This window comes from Pelodiscus sinensis, chromosome 2, assembly GCF_052426305.1.
Source record: "Pelodiscus sinensis isolate ZL-2025 chromosome 2, ASM5242630v1, whole genome shotgun sequence".
Taxonomy (NCBI): Eukaryota; Metazoa; Chordata; order Testudines; family Trionychidae; genus Pelodiscus; species Pelodiscus sinensis.
In genome coordinates, this window is record NC_143053.1 from 103,572,652 (window position 1) to 103,599,618 (window position 26,967).

The 26,967-nt window shown below is 43.3% G+C and overlaps 1 protein-coding gene across 3 annotated transcripts in view; it reads left to right on the forward strand.

The window, feature by feature from the left end:
- The window catches only part of RIPOR2 (RHO family interacting cell polarization regulator 2), a 114,377-nt gene that overhangs the window by 79,719 nt on the left and 7,691 nt on the right, over positions 1–26,967 (forward strand). For 2 of the 3 annotated variants that reach the window (XM_006134000.5, XM_075921133.2), the window contains exons 10-21: positions 203–328; positions 426–574; positions 2,497–2,626; positions 6,881–7,555; positions 10,585–10,772; positions 12,540–12,708; positions 14,557–14,692; positions 15,950–16,111; positions 17,587–17,745; positions 19,658–19,860; positions 24,043–24,126; positions 26,552–26,642. In XM_006134000.5, coding sequence (XP_006134062.4) covers positions 203–328; positions 426–574; positions 2,497–2,626; positions 6,881–7,555; positions 10,585–10,772; positions 12,540–12,708; positions 14,557–14,692; positions 15,950–16,111; positions 17,587–17,745; positions 19,658–19,860; positions 24,043–24,126; positions 26,552–26,642 — 2,272 coding nt within the window. Of the gene's footprint in view, positions 1–202; positions 329–425; positions 575–2,496; positions 2,627–3,141; positions 3,289–6,880; positions 7,556–10,584; positions 10,773–12,539; positions 12,709–14,556; positions 14,693–15,949; positions 16,112–17,586; positions 17,746–19,657; positions 19,861–24,042; positions 24,127–26,551; positions 26,643–26,967 lie in introns of all 3 variants that reach the window. The other variant, XM_075921135.2, reaches the window with a different exon arrangement.

Sequence of the window (26,967 nt, forward strand, 5' to 3'; positions counted from 1 at the left end):
TTTATATTATGAAATGAATATGAGAACACAGTGCAGTGCCCCTTCAACATTGCTTTTCCACCAAACCTGATGGAAAGTCAGAGTTCATTATTCTTAGCATCTGTTCTTCAGGTGTGTTTCAGAAATGACCATTTCCCTCATACCTTTGAGAAAAGGTAGAGCATGCATGCCAAGAAACTGAGAGGACTTCTCTGTCTCTTAGATTTTCATGAGGTATGGCCGCCAGCGATGGAAATTGAAAGGCAAAATTGAAGTGAATGGCAAGCAAAGCTGGGACGGAGAAGAAGTGGTTTTCCTTCCTCTTATTGTTGGGCTGATCTCCATTAAGGTAAACCCTAGTTAATACCTGCTGTTAAAAGCTGGCCATAAAGCTGACATACAGTATGAAGCCCTGTTCTGAATACTGCTGCTCTTTACCCTTGCAGGTCACAGAAGTTAAAGGACTTGCCACTCACATTCTAGTGGGAAGCGTTACCTGTGAGACAAAGGACTTGTTTGCAGCTCGGCCCCAGGCGGTTGCTGTTGACATTAATGATCTTGGCACTATAAAGCTGAACCTTGAAATCACCTGGTAGTAAGTAGAACTGCTTTACTTTTCAGTTGGTCATCACCTTTTCAAAGCCAACTAGAGTCTCATGCCCTCTTTATTTCCCTGGTGAAGAGCATTGGGAGACAGTGATGACCCCCATTTTACCACAGACTTCCTGTGTGACCTGGGGCTAGTTGTTAACGGTGTGTTTATATTTACAGCAGCATGTAGGGCCCAGATACTGCATGCCCAGCTAACACAGGGGCAAACAGCAGTGTAGGCAGTGAGTCATGAGTCAGTTGAGTAGAATAGCACAGACTGGGTTCTTTACTAGGGTTGCCACCCCTCCAGGATTGTTCTGGAGTCTCCAGCAATTAAAGTCTCAGATAAGTAGCCATGTTAATCTGTATGTGCGAACAATGAGGAGTCCTGTGACACCTTAGAGACTAACAGAGGGGCACAAACTTTCATGGGTAAAATCCACTTCATCAGATGAATTGGAGTAGACGTGAGAGAGGCTGGGGTATATATAAAGAAGAGGTTGCTTGTGTTAATGAAGCTAATCAAGTCAGGATGGAAGTGGCTCATTCACAGCATTTGATGTGGAGATGTGACTATCCAAAGAGGGGAAATTGCCTTCACAGTGTGTTAACCAGTCAGGTTCTTTATTCAGTCCTAAGTTGATAGGGTTGAATTTGCAAATGAATTCCAGTTCAGGTGTTTGCCTTTGTAATCGGGTTTTGAAATTCTGTTGTAGAAGGACGGCTACTTTCAAATTCATTGCTGAATATCCATGGAGGTTAATGTGCATTACCATTCCTGATGTCTGATTTGTGTCTGTTTATCCTTTGGCACAGAGACTTTCCAATTCAGTCAATATTCATGGCAGAGGGGCATTGCTGGCACCTGATGGCATGTATCACATTAGTGGATGAACAGGTGGAGGAGCCTCTGATGGTGTGGCTTATGTGGTTAGGTCCTGTGATGGTATCACTTGTATAGATGTGTGGACAGAGTTGTCATCGGTGTTTGTTGCAGAGAGAGGTTCCTGAGTGAATGTTTTTGTGGTATGTTTGTGGCTATTGGTGAGTGTTTGCTTCAGATTGGGGGGCTGTCTGATTTTTAAAACACTAACCGTGTAACTGACTGAAAGTCCATCAGTTACATGGTTAAATGCTCCTTGGGCTGCTGACGCCGCAGGTTCCTTGAACCACGTGGACCCATGGGCTCCTGGCAGCTCTCAGGGGCTGCTAGTGCAGCTGGTTCCATAGGCTTCTGGTGATGACTGGCCCTGCAGGACTCCTGACGGTGGCTGGAAATTTAGCCAGTATGATTAACTGATAAGCTAATGCTTATTAGTTAGCTGGTTTACTAGTTAACCTCTTACATCCCTCCTTGACATAGCTTCAGGGTAGCAAAAAATCCCTAGACAGCACGGGATGAGAGCGCTAGGATTCAAAGCAAAATTTCTTGGCACTTTAATGAAGTATCTGACATCTCCAAACAAACACTGAAGTATTTAACATTTACATTTGTGTATATCTTAAAATGCAATAAAGCATGAAACCAGTCATGACAACTGCTGTATTCCATTGTGATGCAAGGGCTCTTTTAATAATAGACTGCCTTACTCAGTTATGTATGATATGTGTCATCTCAAATGGAAGATGATTCTTCATGTTGTAAGTCACATCATATTAGCATATATAAAGTTATTCTTGGCAGTGGACTACTTTAATCCTAAAAGAGGATCACACTTCTAAGCTACCTGCCTAATGAACAAGTTTCAGAGAAACAGTTCACTTAAAAATGGAATTATCCTTTTTAGATTTGTTGTTAAAATCCATTACTTTTGTTTTGTGGCAGGTGCAGCTTATTCCAAGGAGCCAAATGAATAAAAAGGAAACATTTTTTCCTTGCAATACAGTCTCCTTCAGTCTAGTGAATGTGTGACTTATTTTTTGCAGCCCATTTGATGTTGAGGACTTGACCCCATCCACAGGCAATGTGAACAAAGCATCTGCTCTCCAAAGAAGGATGTCCATGTATAGCCAAGGCACCCCAGAAACTCCTGTCTTCAAGGATCACTCATTCTTTGTAAGTTAAGTTTGACCTCATAATTATATGGAAAGCCTCACTGCCATATCAACATCCTAAATGCTAAATTGATTTAAAATGCATTTTCCCAGTTTCATCATATTGCCCTTATAAACTCTTTATGAAAAGCAACACAATTCCAGATGTTCCATCTAGAAAGAAAGCGTGTTTAGGTTCCTGGAAAAATACACAATATAGTCAGTTATCTGATGCCCGTGCTTCTGCCTGTGTGCTTGTACTATCTGGGTAGATTTTATGTCCGTCCTGCAATAGCAGTTATAAAAAAAAATTAAGACTAGTCCTAGTTTAATATAACTCAAAGGATTTGCACAGGGCAAAGGTGTCACTTAAACCCTGCTTAAACCATACTTTGATGGGTTGAATAGCATTTAAGTAGCACAATGGCCTTGAAAATGAGGTGAATTTCACTCCTAATATCTCTAAAACTAGCCATTTAAGTGCTGTAACTATGATGCATTGAACTAACTCCCCCCTTTTTGCTTTAACTGATGAAGAAGTGGCTACATCCTCCACAAGACAAGCTGCAGTTGTCAATTTTAGATGCTCTGCAAGACACTTTCTTTGACAAGCTTCAGCGCAGTCGCTCTTTTAGTGATCTGCCATCTCTGAGGCTGAAGCCTAAATCAGGGCTAGAGCAATATGTGAGTTTTGCTGGTAGGAGGGGTGTGTGTTTGTGTCGTGAATGTTTCAATGCTCTGAGGCCTCAATGCTCTTGAGGCTTTCTTGTTTCCGTGCATGCTCTGTTTGATCATCTAGTTTGCTGACTGGTTGCAGGGAAGATTGAGCATAAGCCTAGTGCTATTCTCAGGACAGTCAATAATACAATTCAGTGGAATGAGGACCACTACCTAGGGATGAGGCAAAGCTTCTGTTACAAATGATAAATCAGACAACACGTCTTTAGGAAGGAAGGCAGATGCTCTGGTTGATGCTCTGGTTTTCTTGTAATCTGACTTCCAGTACTGAAAGGAAGTATAAAAATGTATGCACGTGGAAAAAAGTAACAGAACTGCATATATATTAGACTTAGAATGAAATAATAAAAAACATTGAACTTTTGCCTAGAGCAGCTTTGAATGCTTTAATCTTATAAACTAAGCCACTGTATAAATGCTTACAGCTTTCTTCAGCAAACTGTCAGCAAAACATTAGCATCACTTTACATCTGTGTTGTGTTCACATGTGAGTTGTGAACAAGTGTGCTGTGCAATTCAAAAAATTCAAGGGTAAGGACTATGGTAAAAATGACAGGTGTTTTACTGTAGGTTACAATTTTTCCATGTCATTCTGACAAGATTCTGGTACTTCCAATTTTGCTGTGGTTTTTTTTTATTATTATTTTCCTTTTAAAGTTCTACATTTCTTTTCCCTCGATCTACTTTAAAGATTGGTTAAAATAAAATAATTTGTTCTAAAACTCCAAGATGTCTCAGACTTGTTTATAATGAAGACGACATTAGAAATTTTTTTAATACCACATAATTCATTTCAAAGGAGAGTTAAATGTGAGATATTTATACATTTTGCTCCTTTTTATTGATGCCTTGTCTAATCAAAGGCTATTTTCACTTAAAAATACATTCTGGTGAAATTCTGCTCCCCCTACAATGTATAAAACTCTCATAGTGGTCAGTAAGAGATGTTCACGTGAGTAAAAGATGGAGAGCTGAGATCCACTGCACAGACCTAACCGGAGAAAACTCTGTCCCTCAGAGTATGTCTACACTACAAAGTTAATTCGAACTAACGGACGTTAGTTCGAATTAACTTTGATAGGCGCTACACAAGCGCTCCGCTAGTTCGAACTTAATTCGAACTAGCGGAGCACTTAGTTCGAACTAGGTAATCCTCATTGTACGAGGACTAAGCCTAGTTTGAACTTACTAGTTCGAATTAAGGGGTGTGTAGCCCCTTAATTCGAACTAGTGGGAGGCTAGCCCTCCCCAACTTTCCCTGGTGGCCACTCTGGCCAACACCAGGGAAACTCTATTGCCCCCCTCCCGGCCCCGGACCCCTTAAAGGGGCACGGGCTGGCTACGGTGCCTGTGCCAGGTGCAAGCCTGCCAGCACCCAGCCAGCAGACCCTGCACCTGGCACGGCTCGAGCCAGCCACCCGATGCCCCCCAGCCCTCCCCCTCTTCCTGGGACCAGGCTGGCGGCTCCTGGGAGCTTTCCCAGGACCTCAAGAGGCAGGCACCCACCTGGTCCAGTGCAGACATCGTGGACCTCATCCACGACCTCCCCACTAGGCACAGGAAAGCGGCCGTCTAGGGCAGGAGAGCTGCCAGCCTGGCCACCCAGGAGCAGGTTTGCATGAAAATCAAGGTGGTCCACTGAGACCCCCGACCCTGAGCTTAGAATGGCTGTACTGGGTCAGACCAAAGGTCCATCTAGCCCAGTAGCCTGTCTGCTGACAGCGGCCAACCCTAGGAACCCTGGAGGGGATGGACCAAAGACAGTGACCAAGCCATTTGTCTCGTGCCATCCCTCTCCAGCCTTCCACAAACTTCGGGCAGGGACACCACTCCTACCCCCTGGCTAATACCACTCCATGGACCCAACCTCCATGAATTGATCTCACTTCTCTTTAAACTCTGTTCTAGTTCTAGCCTTCACAGCCTCCTGCAGCAAGGAGTTCCACAGGTTGACTATTTGCTTTGTGAAGAAGAACTTTCTGTTACTAGTTTGAAGCCTGCTACCCATTCCTTTCCTTTGGTGTCCTCTAGTCCTTCTATTATGGGAACTAATGAAGAACTTTTCTGTATGCACCCTCTCCACCCCACTCATGCTTTTATAGACCTCTATCATATCCCCCCTCCATCTTCTCTTTTCTAAGCTGAAAAGTCCTAGTCTCTTTAGCCTCTCTTCATATGGGACCTGTTCCAAACCCCTCATCATTGTAGTTGCCCTCCCCTCTCCCACCCTCTCTCTTCCCCTCTCCCACCTCCTTTTCCCAGTCTCCCCCAGTTTTGTTCAATAAAGAGAGATTCTATTTTTGAACACAATTGTCTTTTATTTTGAACATCAGGAAGGGGGGCTAGGGAGGGGTAAGTGGAAGGAGGTGAGGGAGGAATGGGGTACGAGCGCCCGATGGGGAGGACTGGGCTGGCTCTGCAGGCTTCTGGGGGTTTAACCTCTCCTGCAGCCCCCCCAATTGCCCCCTCTCCCCAGATGGCAGCCTGCGGCAAGTGCAGCCGGTCTGATGGCCGAGTGCTGTGATGTGCCCAGTGTGGGCACTCAGGGCACTCCAAGCCAGGACTGCTTTGCAAGCGGGACACCCCTGAGAACTGTCTGCCCGGGGTGGGGGTCGGGTCCCTTTAAGCACAGCCTCGGCTAGCCTGAGACAGCAGCTCCACGCTCTAAGTCCTCCTCTGATGCCCTACCGGCACTGCTTCCGGCCAGCCTTAACCCCGGTTCAGGGACCACTCTGTGTGGACATGCTAGTTCGAATTAGCAAAACGCTAATTAGAACTAGTTTTTTAGTCTGGATGCGTTAATTTGAACTAAGCTAATTCAAACTAACTAATTCGAATTAGTGCTGTAGTGTAGACATACCCTCATTTAGATATTCTACTGTCTTCTACTTGTCAGTTTGTCTCAGAACTGGTGGAAAAGGCATCATGAAAGTTTTTCTGTTTTTTTTAATCTTCTATGCGACCTACATTCACCTGTTATTCTTAGTGTAACAAATACATTTTTTGTCAAAAGTATTGCATGACCCTGAAAATCATATAATATTAAGCATTAACATGAGCTAGTTGAATAGTTTTGTGATTCTGGGATATTTTTGCTTTAAAAATGGGTGGGGGGGGGAAATAAAACAGTAAATCTGAACAACCATTAAATGAGTACAGAGGTGCACAAAAGAGCTGTAACTACATGACAATGAATGTGAAGTAGTAAACTGAATAATGCAAATTAAATTGCTGTCTGCACTTTTATCCGATAATAATGTATTCAGATCTTACTGTTTTATCATGCTCAATTGCTGGCTCTGTTTACTTGGTCAACAGAAAAGAAACTGACCAAGTTTCCTAGACCTGATGTAGCAGGTAGCACTCACATTGAAGAGTGCAGGAGATGGGCAGGTTTATGCTAGAGCTGTGTGTGTGTGTGTGTGTGTGTGTGTGTGTGTGTGTGTGTGTGTGTGTGTGTGTGTGTGTGTGTGTGTCACATGCAATGAGAGCTGCATTTCTGGTGTTTTAATTTTTACATGTTACATTATCATTGCAGTCCAATTCGCCAGACGGTCTCTTTGAAAATGGGATGGCAGCCAATGAGAAAAAACCAGTATCTTTCAGTTTTGGCGATATACCCAATGGAGATTGTTCTCCTCAATCCAGCACAGTCAATTCGGTCTCTACTCTTGACCCTTCTAGTCCTGAAATTACTGTCATACCTCCAGAGCACAAATCCTCAACGATGGATACTTCCAGCACAAACTCATCCCTGGACTCTACACCTGAGTCAAAAGACTTGAAGTCAGAGCCAGAGCACACACCAGTAAATGAGAACAAGAAAAGTTCCAGAGTAACCTCTGAAGTTCATCAAAAGCCTCCTGGCCCTGGGAGCAATAACCTATTTATAGATTCTAGGGTGCCTGTCTCACTTCTACAGGACACAGATGAAGTGTCAGAGCTGAAACCAGTGGAACTGGATACCTATGAAGGCAACATCACCAAACAGCTGGTAAAAAGGCTCACCTCAGCAGAGGCTCCAATGACACCCGAAAGGCTGCAATGTGAGGGATCAATAAGTGGCGAATCAGAAGGATATAGGTCTTATTTAGATGGAAGCATAGACGATGCCTTTCAGGGGCTTCTCCTAACACTTGAGCCACATAAAGAACAGTACAAAGAATTCCAGGACCTGGACCAAGAGGTGATGCGTCTGGATGATATTCTTAAAGTAAGTATATTTTCAGAAAACACTAATAAAGAACATCAGAATGAGTATAGTAGGCCCTGTGAATTGTAAACAGCAAAGTACCATTTGTTCAGTCTGCTTTCAAGAGCTCACGAAAAATATCTAAAACCAACTGATTCACTCCAATCACGATTGACAAACCATCTCTTTAGATTAGGGGTCTCCAACCTTTTTACACCAAAGATCACTTTTTAAATTTCAGGGCAACCCAAGATCTACCCTGCCCCTTCCCTGAGGCCCCGTTCACTCCATTCCCCCATCTCTCCATCACTTGTTCTCCTGCACCCTCACACTCATTTTCACTGGGGATGTGGACTCTGGGCCAGGGGTTTTGAGAGTAGGACGAGGTGAGGAGTGCAAACTCTGGAAGGGAGTTTTAGTGCAGAAAGGGACTCCAGGCTGGGGCAGTGTGTTAAGTGCAGGATGGAGTGGAGAAGGGGGTGCTGGCTTGGGTGGGAGGTCAGGGCTGCAGGAGAGGGTGTAAGATGCAGGCTGTGGCTGGGAGCCAGCACTTATCACAGGAGGCTCCTGGCCAGCAGAGTGAGAAAGGCTGCTTGCCTGCCGTGACCCCATGCCACTCTCAGAGGTGGCTGGTTGCAGGCTTGTCTGTACTCCCCTGGAGCGGAGGAGGCGGGGAGAGAAGGCAGCAAGACAGCATGCCTCCATGTGCTTCCCCCTGCCCTGAGCACCTCTCAGAGCTCCCATAGGTCAGAAGCTAGCCAATGGGAACTGCAGGCATGGGCAGCTTGCAGCGACATGCTGTCCCATTTCTCTATTCCCCCCCCCCCCCACCATGGGAGTAGAGATGAGTTTGCAGCTAGAAGGCAGCCTGTCTGAGCCCTGCTGCACTGCTGGGTTTTAGTGGCCCAGAGATCATGATCAACTAGTTGATTCTGTAGCCTCAGCCAATCGATCGTGATTGACAGTTTGGTGACTCCTGCTGCAGAGTGACATTTTTGTCGTTTGCAGTTTGGTTACAAGTACCTTACATTCTTGAGCAACTCATAGTTTAATGTAATTAGAAGATGAAAAAATAACGGGGTTACCTTAATGAACAAAAAATTGAATAAATTGCCCCCACTGCAGAAATTATATAGTGAAACTATGACTATGTTGTGCAGGAGGTCAGATGACAGTAGTCCCTTCTGTCTATAAAAATCTGCAGGCTAGAACCTCAGTTGCTATAAATCAGTATGTCTCCCTCTGAAGTCAATAGAGTTCTGTCAGTTTCTGCCAGATGCAGTTCTGGCCTCATAACTGAAGGGGTAAAATTTTTCAAAAGCATCTAGGTATCTTAGCAGCACCAGGTATATTGAAAGTCACTGGGACTTTCGCTCTTAAATCACATATGCTACTTTGTAAACCCGCTCCTGAGTATCTAAATCATAGTACCAAAGTAGTGTACGACTGGAAGGGACCTCAAGAGATTGCCTGATCTAGTCCCCTGGACACAAGGTGAGACTGTGTATTGCTACAAATCTTATAATTAGGTTAAGAATGAGACTGAGTATGTGATAAAACTAAAGGAAAAATGATTTTAACATATATTACAATACGTAGTGTCTAACCTTAGATTTGTTTTACAGCTCTTCACTCATTATTGAGACTCATTTTTCCCCATAAGATGATATTCATGATTCTTTATCATGAGGGCAGAGTTAATTGGAAATAGCTGATTTCAAATGCTTCATATTCATATGCCAGGTGGCCTGTTGGCATGGTCTGAATAGTGTAGAATTAGCCACATAATTGAACTAAGGAAAGGAGGGAGAGGTTGTCCTTTTACTTTACCATTTTAACATCTGTGTTTCCATTGGCATTTACAGCTACATGGTACTTTTCCAAGCTAAGTGCTTTTTTGACAGCCCGTGCCTCCTGCTCTGGCTCCCTGAACTAGCTCCGAAGTGGATTTGTACACGAGAGACTACAAGTATCGGGTATTTTTGAACTTCTCAGCCGCTCTGCTGCCTGTGCAAATGAGGTCAGCTGTCAGAACAGTACTGGGGCAGGGGAAAGTATTCATTTCGCTCTGTGAAGCATATCATAACAAAAGGAACAGAAGGGGGGATGCATGTTCAGGTGGTGCTGCTTGGACTCTTGAGACCACTGCTGCTTTGAGATCACCATTCAACCTGTTAATTTGCTTGAGGATCGAGACTGTGGGTCACTCACTGAGTTGCTGGAATTTATGCGCAAAAGGGTCAAGACAAAAGTTGTTCTAGATGAAGAAAGCTTCTCTTGACTCTGTCAGCAGGAAGAGAAAAGTGGCAGTTCAGTTGCCAGTTTTATTTTGTCCAGGACAGGAAACTGCCTTCCTAGCTCTTCAAATGTATAAGCAGAATGAAAGGTGGATACCTATCTCACAGGGGTGTTGTGAGGATTGTTTAATGTTTACATAGCCTTGGAAGGTGTAAGATACTGTAATGCTGAAGTATTAATATTATGTACAGATGGCATAGGTGCAAAACTCCAAATCACCCCCAGCTGTGGGCAAGTGTGGTGCTGGAATCGGACTTGATTCAATAGAGGAATGTCTTGCTCTCCTCCTCTGCCTCTAGCCCTGTACAATAATATGGAGAAATGGGACCAAATTCATACCTGATTTAATCCACTGAAGTTATCCCAGGAATGAATTTGGCCCAGTATTGCTTAAATGAATGCATGTAATTAAGCTTCTGTATCTAAAATTACTGCCTTATATTTTCACCCTTCCACATGTTAATTAACGGTGTCCTCTTGAAGGCCACCGAAGGTCCCTTCCCTTGACTAAGTGAAAACATAATCATTTTTATAGGACGAGAGTTGAATGCCAGCCTTGATGTGTTTTCCATTTGGAGCTTTTTCAGTGTGCCAACTTCAATTGTATTTCTTATGAATATGAAGGTTTGAAATTAACATAACCCAATAAAATGAAGTTTTAAAAAGAGCATGAAAAGTTGTAAACTCTCATTTTATCCCTTTATCCGTGATTAAACATGTGTGGTGTTCATTGGTTTGTTCTGCCTTTGCAGTGCAAGCCACCAGTAAACGGAAGCAGGTCCTCCAGTTTCAGTCTAACAGTTGAAAGTGCTTTAGAAAGCTTTGATTTCCTGAACACCTCTGACTTTGATGAGGAGGATGGTGGAGGTGATGAGGTTTGTAATGGTGGAGGAGGAGGTGCTGACTCAGTATTTTCAGACACTGAGCCCGAGAAGACTAGGTAAGTGAACAGTGACAGCCAGCTTGAGGCTCTTGAGTCAAGCTGCTACACTAGTTCTTTGTCACTAACAGAGAGGATCCTGGTGCACACATTATTCAAGGAAGATTAAACTAGATATCTGAGGTTATCAATCTGAGGTTTTCTATTAGTTAACAATATGAATCTCTTCAAATGCAGGTATCAATTTTTCCTTGACCAAACTACCACAGTCTCTTCACCAAAAGAGAAGTGTAATAAATTAGTGCCCCAAAGATCAATATCTGCAGAGCCTCTTCCTTGATATAGGTTTGGACCTAGGTTTCCTTGATTTGGATTTAATAACTAATTCCTCTGTGTTTTTCCCCCACCCTTATCTTTTCTCTCTAGCCCCATGAGTGTTTGCAGTGGATTAGGCTTGTCAGTAACAGTAACACAGGGCCAGATGTAAACAGCATGGTGTAGGTTTCCTTTGAACTGTAAGAGTGATGACTGGTACTTTGTTCCTGGCCCTCATTCCGCCACTGTCTGTGTGAGGAGACATAGTTGTGTGTTTATGTTCTGTCACATCACCTTGTGAAACTGACTGTGTTTTATCATTAGATCCTCATTATACACGTCACCTCAGCAGAACTAAAATATGATGCACAGAGTCTGCACACTTCAGCTAGGATTGCAGAAGGAACAAAGAACACACAGTGGCTTTCTAAAAGGAAAGCAATGTTTCCCACTACCTGTCATAGCACCTGTAAGGCATTTTCAAGCCTAAGTAAGCAACCACAATTCTGCCACCAAAAAACTAAACACCCCGATGCATACTTTCCCTCCCAACTTGGACTTATGGTGGAAGTAAATTATGTAAGTTGCATTGTTTGCTAACTTAGGCATTATGAACTTGACCCTGCTCCCACTGAGGTCAATGAAAAACTGCATGCAGTCAGGCCTTCTATAGGCAGCATTGCAATTAAGTCAATTAGTGTTAAATGAAAAGGGCTCCTTTTTTTTCTAATGCAAAGTTTGACAGCAGCCTCAATTCCAACTCTGATTTTAGCTGAATTTTAACATGTAGTTTAGAGCATCTAACCAAGGTGCTGCGGATGCTCTGATTTTTAAAACGTTATTGTACATTGGAAATCAGTATTGGGCTCTACATTCAAACCAGGAGAGAACACTGTTGCAACAAGAAAATGGAAATAATGATTTAAACACAGTGAGAATAAGTTTTATCCTGTGGGAAAAAATACTGTGAACTGTTTGTTATACATACTATGCCTAGAACAGCAGATGGAAACATCATATCTTTTATGCCAGCCATATTTTCTCTTTTACTAACAATTAAACCTGGTGTTCTCAAAACACTGATAAATTAGTTCTTAATGGTTTAATTTTTGAGAGAACTACAAATCAATCATGCAGTTTAATTCAGAACGATTTGGTAAATAATAAAGTCAACAGATGAAAAAATAAAAAGTGTGAACATGGGCAAATTTCAAAGACTTCTTGGGGAGTTCTCCACAAAAGTGGCATTGTTCTGGAGGAACAAAGTAGACCACTGTGGACGCAATTTGTCTTTTAAATGTATACAATCATTCCGCATTCATTACACAATGTTACTGCCAAGTTAAGATATGATGTATTCATTAAAAGGCTTCTGGCTTATCAAGGGCTGTTTGGTTACAGATCACTGCTTGCAGCAATTCTTCTTGTGCCTGATGTTAGTCATGTTGAGTTAACGTGCTCTGTCCGCATGAGAAGAAAATCAACTCCTTACCCAGATTCCTGCATTAACAGTTACAGATCGGAGCACTCAGAAGCCAGAGGGCACCTCAGTGAAGCTTTGACTGAAGACACAGGAGTTGGGACCAGTGTAGCTGGAAGTCCTCTGCCACTGACCACAGGGAATGAGAGTCTTGATATCACCATAGTTAAGCATTTGCAGTATTGTACACAGCTCATTCAGGTACACCTGCTCTTTGGGGTTATATTTTCAATAATATTCCTAGCAGCATGTGAGGGGCAGCAACTTAAGGTTTACATTGCTTGGTGAATTTAATGCTGGGTGAAAGTGAGGCAGGAGTCAAAATGAATTGAAGGGCTGGTCGGGGCCAAGAAAGTTTCTGCAATGTAGCTCTTCTAATATGCCTCAGTTGTGACCGGCCAGGCCTCTGTTGTGCCAGTCTTGGCCTCTTCTGAGCTGAGAGAGTCAGACCTGCAACTATAGGACTGTTTTGCGACATGAACTACTAGGAAAGAGCAAACCACTCAATTCACTTTCCCCCAGATCCAAATCCTGGCACTGAACCTGCCATTGGCTTTGTGTCTGAAACTCCCATTGACTTCCACTCCACTTTCAGTTTTATGTGATTTTTAGATTTCTAGAGGTGACATGGAAACCCATTGGATCCACTGTTTATTCTAGCTCAAGCCCACCGGTGGGGGTGGGGCGAGAGGAGAGGGCAAAGGGGGCAATTGCCCCAGGACCCAGTATTTCAGGACCCAGCCCCCACCGCTGCTACTGCAGCAGTGGCCAGAGCCCAAGGCCATTGAAACTGCCACCGGAGTACCAGGCGGTGCTGAAGGGCTGTCAAGGGAAGGCTAGCCCCAGCTCCACCCCTTGTTCCTGAGGCCCTGCTCCTTCTGGGAATGCAGAGTCCCTCACCTTTGCAAAGAGCTCAACAATTCAGTTGGCTACTCTGCTCTAGCTAAACCCCAGGCCTCTGGAAGTAAAACAAGATATTTTTGCTTTTAAGTAACACAGAGGCATTGAGGGAATAAATACAAGATGATTCTTTAAATGCAGGGAGTTGTCAAATGCTACTTTTGCATTGGATTCTGTGAGCAAACACAGTGGAATGTACAACAATGTATCAAAGGCCAGTCTTCGTGTGAACTAAGTCTGGATAGTTTTGCATTACACAAAACCAAAGTAAAAGCTTGTCCCAGGATTTTGTGCTTTGCTTTAGAGAAAAATCAGTGTTTTCCTATTGTATTGGAATAGATTGAAGCCTCATTTACTGCATTTGGCTCTCCACTCCCAAGCAGATACAGTAAACACCTATTTCTAATGGCCACAGGCTCACTCCTGCTACAATGAAAAGCTAGGCCTGCTTCTGACATCTTTCTGATCTAGACAGTTAAATCCCATCCCTGTGGAATAAGGAAGGGTATTGGGCTCAATACTGGAATAACAGCATGAAATTCTGTGGGCTGCACATGTCATGCAGAAGGTCAGACTAAATGATCTAATGCTCCATCCAGTCAAAGTGCGTAAAGCAGCTCTTCAGTATTTAAAAGTGTATTTAGGTGTCTATAAATGGATTTAGGTACTTTAGTTAGGTATCTATACATAAAAATTAAGCCTCTAAAAATTAGTGTGCAACCACTGCAAAACATACAAGCATCAGAAGCTTTAAGGGGATACTGTACAATAGAACCTCAGAGTTAAGAACCACCGATCTGTCAACCACAAAGTATGCAATAAGGGAGCAGCTCCAGGTACCAAAAAAGCAAATGTAGCACTGTGTTAAACACAAACTACTTTAAAAAAAAATCAAGGAAAAGCAGCATTTTTCTTCTGCATAAAAAAGTTTCAAAGCTGTATTAAGCCAATGTTTGGTTGTAAACTTCTGAAAGAACAACCATAATGTTGTGTTCAGATTTACAAACAACTTCCGTTCTCAAGGGGGACTACTATACAACCAGTTTATCACAACAGTTTTTACATCAGATCAGACAATTTCAGCATGATGAAGTGTCCTCAGGACTGTTAGTAGGGTTCAGTAACTTTTTTTAATCCTTGTTTTGTTAGCAAATTGTGTTCTCCGGTAAAACTCCATTCGTTGTAAGAAACCTCCTGGATAAGCTGTCCAAGCAGGTTGTAATAGTAGGAAACCTGGCAGAAATCAGCAGTGAGAATATGGGCAACATCATTTCTGTAACTGAAGGTAGGTAACAGCGTAGGACGTTGCCACTTGGAAAGATTGGACGCATGTGTGTGTGTGCGTGTGTGTGTGTGTTGGTTGCCGTTTGGAAAGATTGGACGTGTGTGTAAGTGAGTATAAGTCTTCCTAAGAAGTTATCTGACTTAGTAAATTCAGTTGCACTGAAGGCTGACAGACATTTGCAGAAAGACTTTATACCACCATCTAACCTGGTGTCAGTCAACAGATGATGGCAGGAGACCTCACACTGGGCTAAGGTAGGCTAAGGAGAGAGACATGCTCTCTACTTCCAGTGTGACTCCTTTCCTCTGCCACACCAAAAGCAGATGGCTGCAGTAGCACAGGACATTGCCAAAGCAATTGGTGAGGGGTCTTCTCTGAGTAGTCAAATTCTTCCACCACCTCTCATTGTCCAAAATGGGATTTGGAGGAGATCTAGCTCATAGAATCAAAGGCATGACACAGTCTCTGAATAATTTGTCTAGAAGGCTACTTTTCATTACCATTATTGACTAACACTTTGGAGTTCTATAGCATCTTGGAAGAGTTTTACAAATATTTGTAAGCCTCACAAACCCAGTGGAGTAGGCAGATAAATAGTGTTAGCACTATTTTGCCAATTAAGAAAAGAGGCAAAGCAGTTAGGGGAGCTGCCCCAGAAGGACAGTGTACCAGAACCTGGGGTAGAATTCTGGTGTCAGTGGTTCCCAGTCCTGTGTTCAGATCATCACATCACATCTCTGGCACTTAATGGTAATCAAAGAACCATTTTCCAGTTCCAATACTGGATCAAAAGCAAGCTTGCTTTTATCATTTGGAATGTCTAGACTACAGGGTTTTGTCGACAGAAGTCCATGTTTGTCGACAAAACTATACCTGCGTCTACACTACCGCCGAGTTCTGTTGACAGTACTCAGCAGTTTTGTCGACAGCAATAATTCTACGAGGAATAACGCCTTTGTCAACAGAGTTCTGTCAACAGAAGGCGTTATTGCATCTACACTGTCCTTTGCATCTACACTCTTATGTAGACAAAGCGACTTGCTTTGTCGACAGTATCTGTGGACAAAGCCTCTGTCAACAAAAGCCTGTAGTCTAGACATAGCCTTGGATTTTTAGTCTGGGAAGCCAAACACAGAGCTAGCACTTCCTGTGAACTGGGAAATTGATGGTTTGGGGAAACCTATTCAGCAAGAGGGTGGGAACAAGTATTCCTCTACCTGTTTACGTTATTGCAACAATTTTTTTCCCTCCCTCCAGCAATTCCAGAATTTCATAAAAAGCTCTCACTGCTGTCTTTCTGGTCTAAGTGCACTGGTCCTACAGGAGCATATCATACCTCAGCAGACAAAATGATAAAGCAGCTGGATGTCTCTTTTGCCACAGCTGTGAATGAAGAGTGCCCAGGACTTGCAGAAACAGGTACATTAAAAAAAATCTACCCACAAGTCAAGGTAGATCGGTCAGAATATGTCTACTAGTGGGCTTCTGAAAAAAATGCCAATATGCTGAGGCCAAGTTTCTCTCACCTTCAGTTACACCTCTTCAATTCTACAGAGACCTTAACTGAAAGTAACTGATTTAAAGTTTTTTTGCCACAATTTGTAAAAACCAAAATAGCAAACAAAGGAATTAACTGGTTTAAAGTCCACAGGATTATATATAAAAAAAGACTAGCTCTGATAAACACACACAGTTACACATGCATCTGAAGAAGTGGGTCTTTGCCCACAAAAGCTTATTCTCCAATAAATCTGTTAGTCTATAAGGTGCCCAGGACTCCTTGTCGCTTTTGCAGATTCAGACTAACATGGCTACCCCTCTGACACTTGACACACAGTGTATTTGTTTAGTCAAATATAGGGGAACGTTCTCTTTCTGCACTGCTGATCTCATTCTCTTGCCTGTTCTGCCTGCCAGATTCTCACCCATGTCAATAGAAATTCTGCATATCAACTTGAACTAGGCAAAAGATCATTGCTGCAGGCTAAGTCCTGCCCCTCAACAATCTCATTGACTTCAGTGGTGTTAGAGTGGTGCAACTTGACACAGCATTTGGCCTTCTATTGAACAATGCATGGCATCAGGTGGAGAGAAAGGATGGTCTAATGAACTGGGTGGTGTGCCGGCTTTGAGAGAACGTTTCAGTTCCTGACAGAGCCGCAGACACACGGGCTGTGTCTAGACTGACAAGTTTTTCCTCAAAAGCACCTGCTTTTGTGGAAAAACTTGCCAGCTGTCTACACTGGCCGCTTGAATTTCCGCAAGAACACTGACGATCTCATGTAAGAAATCAGTGCTTCTTGCGGAAATACTATGCTGCTCCTGTTTGGGCAAAAGTCCTTTTGCGCAAAAGCTTTTGTGCAAAAGGGCTAGTGTAGACAGCTAAGATTTGTTTTGCACAAAAGCGCATCTAGATTGGCACAGACGCTTTTCCACAAAAAGTGCTTTTGCGGAAAAGCGTCCATGCCAATCTAGATGCTCTTTTCCGCAAATGCTTTTCACGGAAAACTTTTCCGTGAAAAGCATTTGCGGAAAATCATGCCAGTCTAGACGTAGCCACGGTGTGGTATATGGCAAGGCACAATCTATTCACTCTCCCTTCTGTAAGTTGGCAATAGTTCTTCCCTGCCACACAAGATTTCATGAGGATGGGATCTATGAATGGTTGGGAAGAGCTCAGATACCTACAATGAGGAGGACTAGATGGACAAAGGACAATGCTGCCCATAATGAAGATGAGAAATACTGATGTTGGGAAATGGCATTGGTTTAAGTTCTGCCTTTTTCATGTTTTAAGACATGCCGAATTGAGTCAACTCTAGTGTTTTGCCTGCCTGCAGTTTTTTATTCTTGTTAATACAATGTTCCTGTGTCTTTTTCCCTGCTGCATGTAGTATTTAGAACCCTGGTGTCTCAGATCCTCGATCGAACGGAGCCAGTCCTCTCCTCCAGTCTGTCCTCTGAAATCCTCACAGTTTTTCAGTATGACAATTATTTTTCCAGCAACAGCATTAGCGACCTTGGAAGCTATTTGTTGCAACTTGCAAAAGAAGGTATAGTGTCTAAGTTCTGGCTGGTAGAAGGCTAATGTATCAATGTACTTTTGAGTAGCAGATGAAAATAATTTGGTCCTTGGCTTGTTTTTTTTTTCATTAACAAACATGGAAGAGGGAAACAGCTGCCTGGGGTGTTTGAATATGATTTCAGTGGAACACATGCATATTGAAAAAAAAAAAAGGTGTGGGTATTTCCAACTGACACCTCCCCCCAATACACATACATGCTCATTAGTATTAAAAATAAAACAAGTGTGTAAAAAATAATATTTAGGAGCTGGATGGTATTGTTGGCTTGGTCCCCAAATTTGGAAAGTGCTGTTACTGATTTCACTCTTTCCTTTATCCCCATCCTAATCTTTGGTCTGTGAAGTGCTGAGCAAAGTGCTTGAGGAAGATGAGCAAACTCTGTGCCTTGCAAGAACCACTCAGCAATTCAGAGGACCTGGCCTGTAAACTCAGCCCAGAAACTGACACTTGGCACCAGTGTTCCCTGTAAGCTAAGTGCTTGTGAGACCACCCACGAGAGATCCAAATGCTGCCCAGCTGATTAGCAGAGCGCTCACAGCCAGCAGCATGTGTATCTGTGGGTGGTGCACAGCCACACATGCCTCAGCGCACATAACATTTACTCCACATAGATGGGGGGGAAAAAAAGGAAACATTGCTTGGCACCTCTTGGGCTTTTACTGCTGAAGATGTGAATTTCATTGGGTAATGTGATCCATCTGAAACGGCTTTTGAGGGACTCCTCCTAATCCTCTGTTCTGCATGACGACAGCGTAGCCTATCTTGGTGTAGCCGCAAGCTTTTACTCAAAGGAAGCCAATAGGAGAAATGTTCAGTAGGTAAAGACATTCTTGGTACAGAGATAGAGAGATTGATAGGCCTCCCCAGGTCGTGCTTCCACTGGTCTGTGTGGAGAAGTTTGCATGAAGCCTGCTCTCACTATGACTAGCTGAAGCCAATGCTATTGAACACTCACTCATGAGCACTAAATCTAGTCACTTTTCTAAAATAAACACGCACCCCCCCCAAAAAAACAAACTAATGACCAATATAACATCACTATTACTATCATCAGATATCAGTCTCTATGTAAATGCCACTCAAGAGTCATGGTCTTAAATACAGAATGTGCCAAAGGAAAACACATCTTGAAGTCAACTTTATCCCCTAGGGCTATGTCTAGACTGCAGGCTTCTTTCGAAAGAGGCTCTTTCGAAAGCATCTTTCGAAAGAGCCTCTTTCAAAAGATCGCGTCTAGACTGCAGGCGGATCTTTCGAAAGAGAAATCCGCTTTTTCGAAAGAGAGCACCCAGCGAGTCTGGATGCTCTCTTTCGAAGACGGCCTCTTTACATTGAAGAACGCCTTCTTTCGAAAGAGGAACTTTCGAAAGAAGGCGTTCTTCCTCGTGAAATGAGGTTTACCACCATTGAAAGAAAAGCCGCGTTCTTTCGAAATAATTTTTGAGTCTGGATGCAGGGGAAGTTTTTTCGGGAAAAGGCTACTTTTCCCGAAAAAACCCCTGAGTCTGGACACAGCCTGAGCTATTCAAGTTTCCTTGCTACAGTAACTGATTAGGTTTCCTAGCATCAGTTAAAATGTGATGACTGGACCCTCACTTTATGATGGGAATAAGATTCCTAACATTCCATTTAACACATCTGTTACTTCTGTGGAGAACGTAGGCCAGTTCTCAGCAAGAGTAGCTGGGAGGCAGAGCTCAAAGAGCAAAACATTGCCCAAGCTGGAGCACAGAAATGCTGGTAACTCAGTGAAGCAGTGATTTTTCACTTTCCTTTGTGCCTGTGGAGAGTTGTTGTAAGTGGAAAGGGGCAACATAATTGATGGGGATAATACAAAAACAAAAGGAGAATACTGACATCTCTTTCTTTCACATTCTAGCCTCAGTGGTTGAGAAGCTGCAGACATTAAGAGATGAAAAACTGCTACAGAATATCTCTGAGCTAACCTCCAGCAGTCTTCCACCTCAGCAGGAAATACTGAGGTCCTTGGCTTTACTTCTGACAGAAAATAAAAATGAAGTTGGCGAGGCTGTGACATCACTCTTGTTAGCTTCAGCAGAAAACAAGCATTTCAGGGAGAAGGTAGGAGATGGAGGACGCAAACCAAACTGCAAAAACAACTTACAGCATAAAAGATTATATATAATCACATTTTAACTTGTAAAGTAACTTCTCAGAGAGTCTTGCAGTGGTATTTTAGGAATGTTGGTCCCAGAATTTTAGACACACAAGATGGGTGAAGTAGTAAAAATAATTTGATTTATTTTATTTGTACATGAAGAGGAGCTCTGTGTAAGCACAAAACTTGTCTCTCTTACCAACAGAGTGTAGTCCAATAAAAGATATTGTCTCACCCATCTTGTTTCTCCAACTCTGACATAATGGGTGTGTCTAGACTACATCATTCTGTTGACGGAGCCATGTAAACTAGTTTACCCAACATAGTCAATGAAGTGGGGATTTGAATAATCCCTGCTTCATTAAAATAAAAATGGCCTCTGCGCTGTGCCAACAATCAGTTGATCCAGCACAGTGCCGCAGTCTAGACGCGTATCAGTCGACGAGGGTTAAGGGAGCGGTCGACAAAGGCTTCCCTTGTCGACCGATACGCGTCTAGACTGCGGCGCTGTGGCGGATCAGCTGATTGTTGGCACAGCGCGGTGGCCATCTTTATTTTAATGAAGCGGGGATTATTTAAATCCCCGCTTTATTGACTGTCGGGTAAACTAGTTTATATGGCTCCATCAACGGAGCCATGTAGTCTAGACACACCCAATATGTACGCATGCAGCAGGTATGTCTGTACAATACCTGTCGCAATAATATCTGATCACTAATTTAAAACTGTTCACTTGACATTGTATTCGCCAATCCTCTATCATGTTTCACATTCGTGTGGGTGCCTGGTAATTTATTGAAATGCTGCTGGACCATTCTTCAAGCACTTCCCTTTTGAAAAGAGATGGGTCTGATATTTTGCACTGAAGGTGATAAGAGTAGGGCAGTGTCCCTGATTTCTAGAGGAAGGAAATTGCCGATGAACAAACAAGAATTAGCTTTGGTGGTCCCTAGTGAAGTAATACATTACGGCATTGTAAACAAGTGAACTAAAGAGAAAGGAGAAGGAAAGAAAGAGGGAGAGGTTAGACCTTTGTTATTTGCAATATCCTTCCCCATTTCTGCTGTTATCCCAATGGAAGTTCATTCTTGACTACCTTTGTTGTGAGGAGGGGGCAGAACAAGAAGAGGCTGTGATGGGTCTGGAGAGGAGGAGAGGTACTCTAAACCAGTGAGATGAGTCACTATTTGCCCTGCAAGCAATAGGTGCATCTCACAGTGCTTTGCTGTTGTAGCTCCCAGCTTGGGCTACTCACAACCAGCCAATCAAGGCTCACTGAGTGTCTGTGTTAGACAGCTCTTGTTCAGTAGCTCAGACCCCAGCAGCCTTGATGACAATCAGCAAAGTGACCCCAACAAGCCTCTAGTCCCAATTTCCCCCCCAAAATTGTGTATTCTATAATATCCAGCCCTCTTTTGCACTCTAAGAAACAATAAGGTTCAATTGTTCTAAAAACATAAAACCTATCACTTCAGTGGGGGAAATATACCCTTTCATTTAAATACAGCACTGAGCACATTTTAGTAACTAAAACAAACGTAGGAATAATAGGTTATAGGTTGAGTGAGTGATGCCAAGTACAGGCAGTCCCCGGGTTACATGGATCCGACTTACATCGGATCCCTACTTACAAACGGGGTGAGGCAACCCCGCACTAGCTGCTTCCCTCCAGCAGACCAGGGAGACGCAGAGCAGCTTTTCTCAGCAGACATCTCAGCTTGAGAATAAAGGACTGAGGGAAGTGAGGTGTGGGAGAATAAAACTGAGCTCTGGAGAAATGTTTAGCTAGAGTTTCCCCTACAATATGTACTAGTTCCGACTTACATACAAATTCAACTTAAGAACAAACCTACAGTCCCTATCTTGTACGTAACCCGAGGACTGCCTGTAATTCTCCCCTTCCAAGGTTTGGACAAGCTGTTCTAGGCAGACTTCCACCTGTGCCACTTCCCCAGTGCCTGGTAGGGGAACCTGGGCCAACCCTCTACTCCAAGTTCCAGCTCATAGACTCTCACGGAGCAGAATTATGCTCATTCTCCTTTTGGCCATGAGCTATAGTCTGTTTTTTTCCCCACACCTGGTTGCTCCTTTCCTGGGCTCTGTCTTGCTCCCTCCTTCTATCCTCTGGGTTTATCATCTGTCTGAGCTTCCTCTGCTCCCTATGGTGCTTTCTCCTCTGGCTTCTCGCCATATCATGCAATCTCTAACAAACTTCCCTCTGCCAGGGAGTGAGTACAGACTGTTTGCCCCTACAGCCCCCTTCTGGTCTTAACTTTATAGAAGCCCTGCCTGTTCCTGCTCAAGTGAGCTTCATCTTTAATTAAGCATTACTGAGGCCTATGCAGTTAATGGGCCCAACTACCATACCTTAAGCCTTTCAAGACTGGTGTGGGATGAACACCTCATCACAACAGGTAAACAGCTGCCTTCTCTTCTGCCTAGGAGAAACCTGTTTTTCCCCCAGACTGGAAAGCCTAATATCAATGGGCATCAATAATACCTTCTATAGTGTTCATGATGATATCTATATTAATTACCCAGGAGGCATATGCTTTCATAAAACACCTTAGTCTGTACACTTTTATAACACAGAACAACTGTATGCAAGCAGTTGATTCAACTGCTTATCACTTGAGTTTCAGCATCCTGCCACCTCCCACCTCCACCCCAGTCTTTATAGACCAAAAAAACCTTTCTTTGACAATTACAACCTGGACCTCCTACCTCACTTGTGAGTGTGAAGTTTGCTTCCACTCTTGATGGATCTTTTTATGCAATATTTAAATGCATTCTCATTGTCTTTCAAGTAACTCCCAGGGAGGGAAAAATATGTTCCTTTTTCTAGTGCAGAGTCAGACTTGTTTACCAGTCCCTAGGTTCTGCTTGGTGTAAACACACTTTAGTCATAATTCTAGCATGTACCTTTACATGTTTACACACAAGAATATTAGTCAGTTATTAGTTTTTCAATTGATACCGCACAATAATCTGTACAAGGATTGTGGAGGGGGTGAATACAGGGTACTTAGTGTCACTGGGGAAATGGCTAAATGAAAAGAAAGGGATAAGAAAAGGGTTGAGAGGCACCAGTTAGGCTCATTCTCCCTTTGGTCATCTTCCTCTGCCCCCCTATATTGTTTTCTCCCTCACTTCCCAACTGTGCTACCTCACCTAATTTTTCATGTACAAGTGTCCCCTTCTCCTAGCACAGGCTTGCTCCATTCATGTTGGGCTCACTACCACAAGGAAGAGACATCATGGTGCATGTATCAAAACACTGTGGAATTCACTAGGAGCTACCTACTCTTGAGATTTGCAGCTAACATGGATTCTTGTTTGCTTAGCAATAACTGGAAGGAACATTGGGCTCTGAACTTAACAGCTCCTGATAGTCATCTTCACTCTCTGAGTTCAAATCCAGCCTAGGTTACTAGTGACCCAAAGCCATTACCACCCCTGCTCTGGAGGGACAACCTTGAAAGGAATGACAGCAGTTTAGTTTCCAGGACCCACTCGCTTTGTGGCCTGAGAAACTGCCATCAAGGGTACTAATTATTGTTGATTAATTAGCACACTTGTTTGCCAAGGACTGGACCACGACTATTAGCCCACAAAACTTGGGCTGGATTTCAACCAGTGACATTCCCCACTATCCTATCCAGAACCATCCAGTTACTCAATAAGTGTGATTATTTTAACTTTTCAATTCTGTATCCATGTTGTTAGGTAATTTGGTTTTCTGTGTTCGGAAATGTAGCAATACAGGCAGTCCCCGGGTTACATGGATCCGACTTACATCGGATCCCTACTTACAAACGGGGTGAGGCAACCCCGCACTAGCTGCTTCCCCCCAGCAGACCAGGGAGACGCGGAGCGGCTTTTCTCAGCAGACACCTCAGCTTGAGAATAAAGGACTGAGGGAAGTGAGGTGTGGGAGAATAAAACTGAGCTCTGGAGAAATGTTTGGCTAGACTTTCCCCTACAATATGTACCAGTTCCGACTTGCATACAAATTCAACTTAAGAACAAACCTACAGTCCCTATCTTGTACGTAACCCGGGGACTGCCTGTACATACATTTCTTTCACTTTTCTGCTCAACACAGCTATAAAACATCTTAACTGGTGTCCTTCTCTGTTTTCCAGGCTTTAATTTACTACTGTGAAGTACTAACACAGCCTGACCTCCACCTACAGAAAGCAGCTTGCATGGCACTGAAATGCCTTCAGGTAAAATGTGATGCAATCAGTTATTGTACTCCGCTTTGCTTGGAAGTTCAACACACGAACAAAGATTCTGTTCAATAGAGTCTCTTGAGCATAGATATGCACAAACTGCAAACAGCAGCAGCAATGGGAGCATTGCTTTTTATTTTGTACCTTCTGCCCTGATATTGTTGGCCTGAATTGTTTAGAATCTTGGTTTCTAAAGCAGTCAGTTTCTGATGATGATGAACTATGTATCACACATTGTCTCTTATTCCTTAATAAAAAAGATCTTATTTATTTTAGGAGACAGAGGGTGTGTCTCACATGGGAAAAATATTCAGAGAACAGTGTCTTGATAGAGAAAAAAGGGGAAAAAAGGTCTTCTAAGGCACACTTATAATGGACCCAGCAAAAAACTGTAAAACAAGAGAGGAGAGAGAGAGAGATCAGTCTCTGTTACCATGGTAATTGAGAGAGTGTATGTCACCTGTAAGTAAAAGCCTTCATAGCAAAGTGGCTGGAAAACACAGAAATCCCCTATTCAATATCACCTCAATTTCTGGTGCCATTTTTGCAACCCCACAACACACAAAATCAATCCTTGCTATCCAGCCAGGAAAAGACCAAAGGAGGGAATTCACTGTTCTCAATCCATGAGCCCTCATATGTTCCCTAAAGTTAGCTACAGTAGGTGCCGCATTTAAAAAAAAACAAAAACAAAACACAGTATTCCATGAGAGAGAGAAATATTGCACAGTGGTGATCCCTCTCAGACTGCCCTCCGAATAGATAACAGTGCAGGATACCACCTATCTATCCCTATATCTCAGCAACATCCTCTAGCTATAATGGGGATGGATGATGCACCTCCTGGAACTATGAGCTTGTCTAGCTAGCACTTGAGACAAGAGCCGCAAAGTGATTATGTGCAGATGCCCAAAGGCTAGAAGGGCACTATACCATTAATCAGGCCCGCTGGCAGAGGTGGGGGCAGGAAGCAAAGGGGGCAATTGTCCTAGGACCCAGTCATACAAAAGGTGTCCAGGAGCTCCGGTCCCACCATTGCTACTGTGGCAGCATCATCAGCCAGAGCCCCAGACCCTTTAAATTGCTGACAGAGCAACGTGCCCGGGACAGCACTGAGAGCTGCCTGGGGAAGGCCTATCTCTCTCTGGGCAGCACTGAGGACTGCTGAGCCACAGCCCCAGCCCTTTCACCCAAGGCCCCACCCCTTCTGGGGACACAGAGCAGGGCACCCCTCCGCTCCATTCTGCTCAGGAGCCCAGCCAGGCTGTTTGCCCCATTGTCATTAATGCATACCTGCCACTAGAATTCTTGGTTATTTAGTTGCTTTAATCTTGCTGAGAAAGGTATAAAAGAACTGGTGCTAGAAGCTGAAGCTACACCATTCAAATTAAAAATAAAAGGTATATCTTTTGAACAATGAAGCTCATTAACCATTGGCGCAAACGACCAAGAGAAGGATTCTCCATCTCTTGATGTCTTCAGATCAAGATTTGGTGACTTCTGGGATGATGTGCTTTAGTTATTGGGCTAAATATAGGGGTAGCTGGATGAAATTTGGAGGCCCATATTATACCAGCAGTCATACTAGATGATTAGAGCCCTATGCAGATACAAATACCTGTATCCGCATCTGTATTTGCAAAAATGAGTCGCGGATATTCCTATTCACATTCGGCGATACAGGTACCCGTGGATATAAAGCGGATAGCTGCGGATTTACAGGTCTCTATAGCTGATACATGGGTCCCTTTAAAAAAAAAACACCTATGAATCTTTGAAGAACCTGCCTACAAAGGAAAATAGAAACACTTGAGAATTTACTCCTAGTTGATGTACACACCCATCCTAACATTAGCCCTACCCCAAGGGCTGTTTTTCTGCTGTTCTCCTCCTGTGAAGGAGATGGGAGAGAATGAACCACAGAACAGATAGTTATGTTGCTTAATGCACAATGGGGAAGAATCCAGATACTTCACTCATCACTGTCGTATATGAGAACCAGAAGAAAAGAGAATAGCTATTTTGGGGGGTCAGGGGGAAGAGACATCAAATTAAACTTAAAAAAATTAGAATGTCATCTCATACGATAAAGGAAATCAGATTATGTGGCTCCAAATACCTTCTTTTGGGTATGATAGGACACTACCTATCCATCTGTTCCACTCATCACCACTTTCACAGTGGTTGCAACCAAGGAAAGGGCAGCTACAACTAAGATTTTTGCAGCAGAAGTACAGACCAGAGTTACTTTTCTAGGGAGGGAGGGAAGGAAAAGTAACAAATTGAGCTCAAACATGAAGATACAAATGTCTTCATGTGTTTGGGGAGGGAGAGATGTCGAGGAAGGTTATTATACCCACACAAGAATATGAAGAGATTGGTAATTGGTAACATTAATACATGTTTTTGCACTTTCTAGGCTACTGAAAGTATTAAAATGCTGGTCATGCTCTGTCAATCCGACAATGAAGAAATCAGAAAAATAGCATCTGAAACCCTTCTCTCTCTTGGTGAGTTGTTTGTGTTATATTTATTTTACTGGGCTATAAAGTGTCCACTTAATGCAGAGGTGGGAAAACTTTTTTGGGTCTGGGGCCACTGACCCACAGAAAAAAAATCATTTGGGGACCAAACAAAAGTTAGAAAACAAAACAAAAAAATGGCCCCTCACTGAGAAGAAAAAAGACACTTCCCACATTCTCCTCACACATCAGAGCTTAGGGGGGCCAAGGCTAGTAGATTGTGTGTGCTCCAGGGATGGCAGGGGCTGGAGCACCAGCATAGGATTCCCCAATGTTGGAGAGGAGTCTCAATCCTCAGGGGTCAGATCCTGGC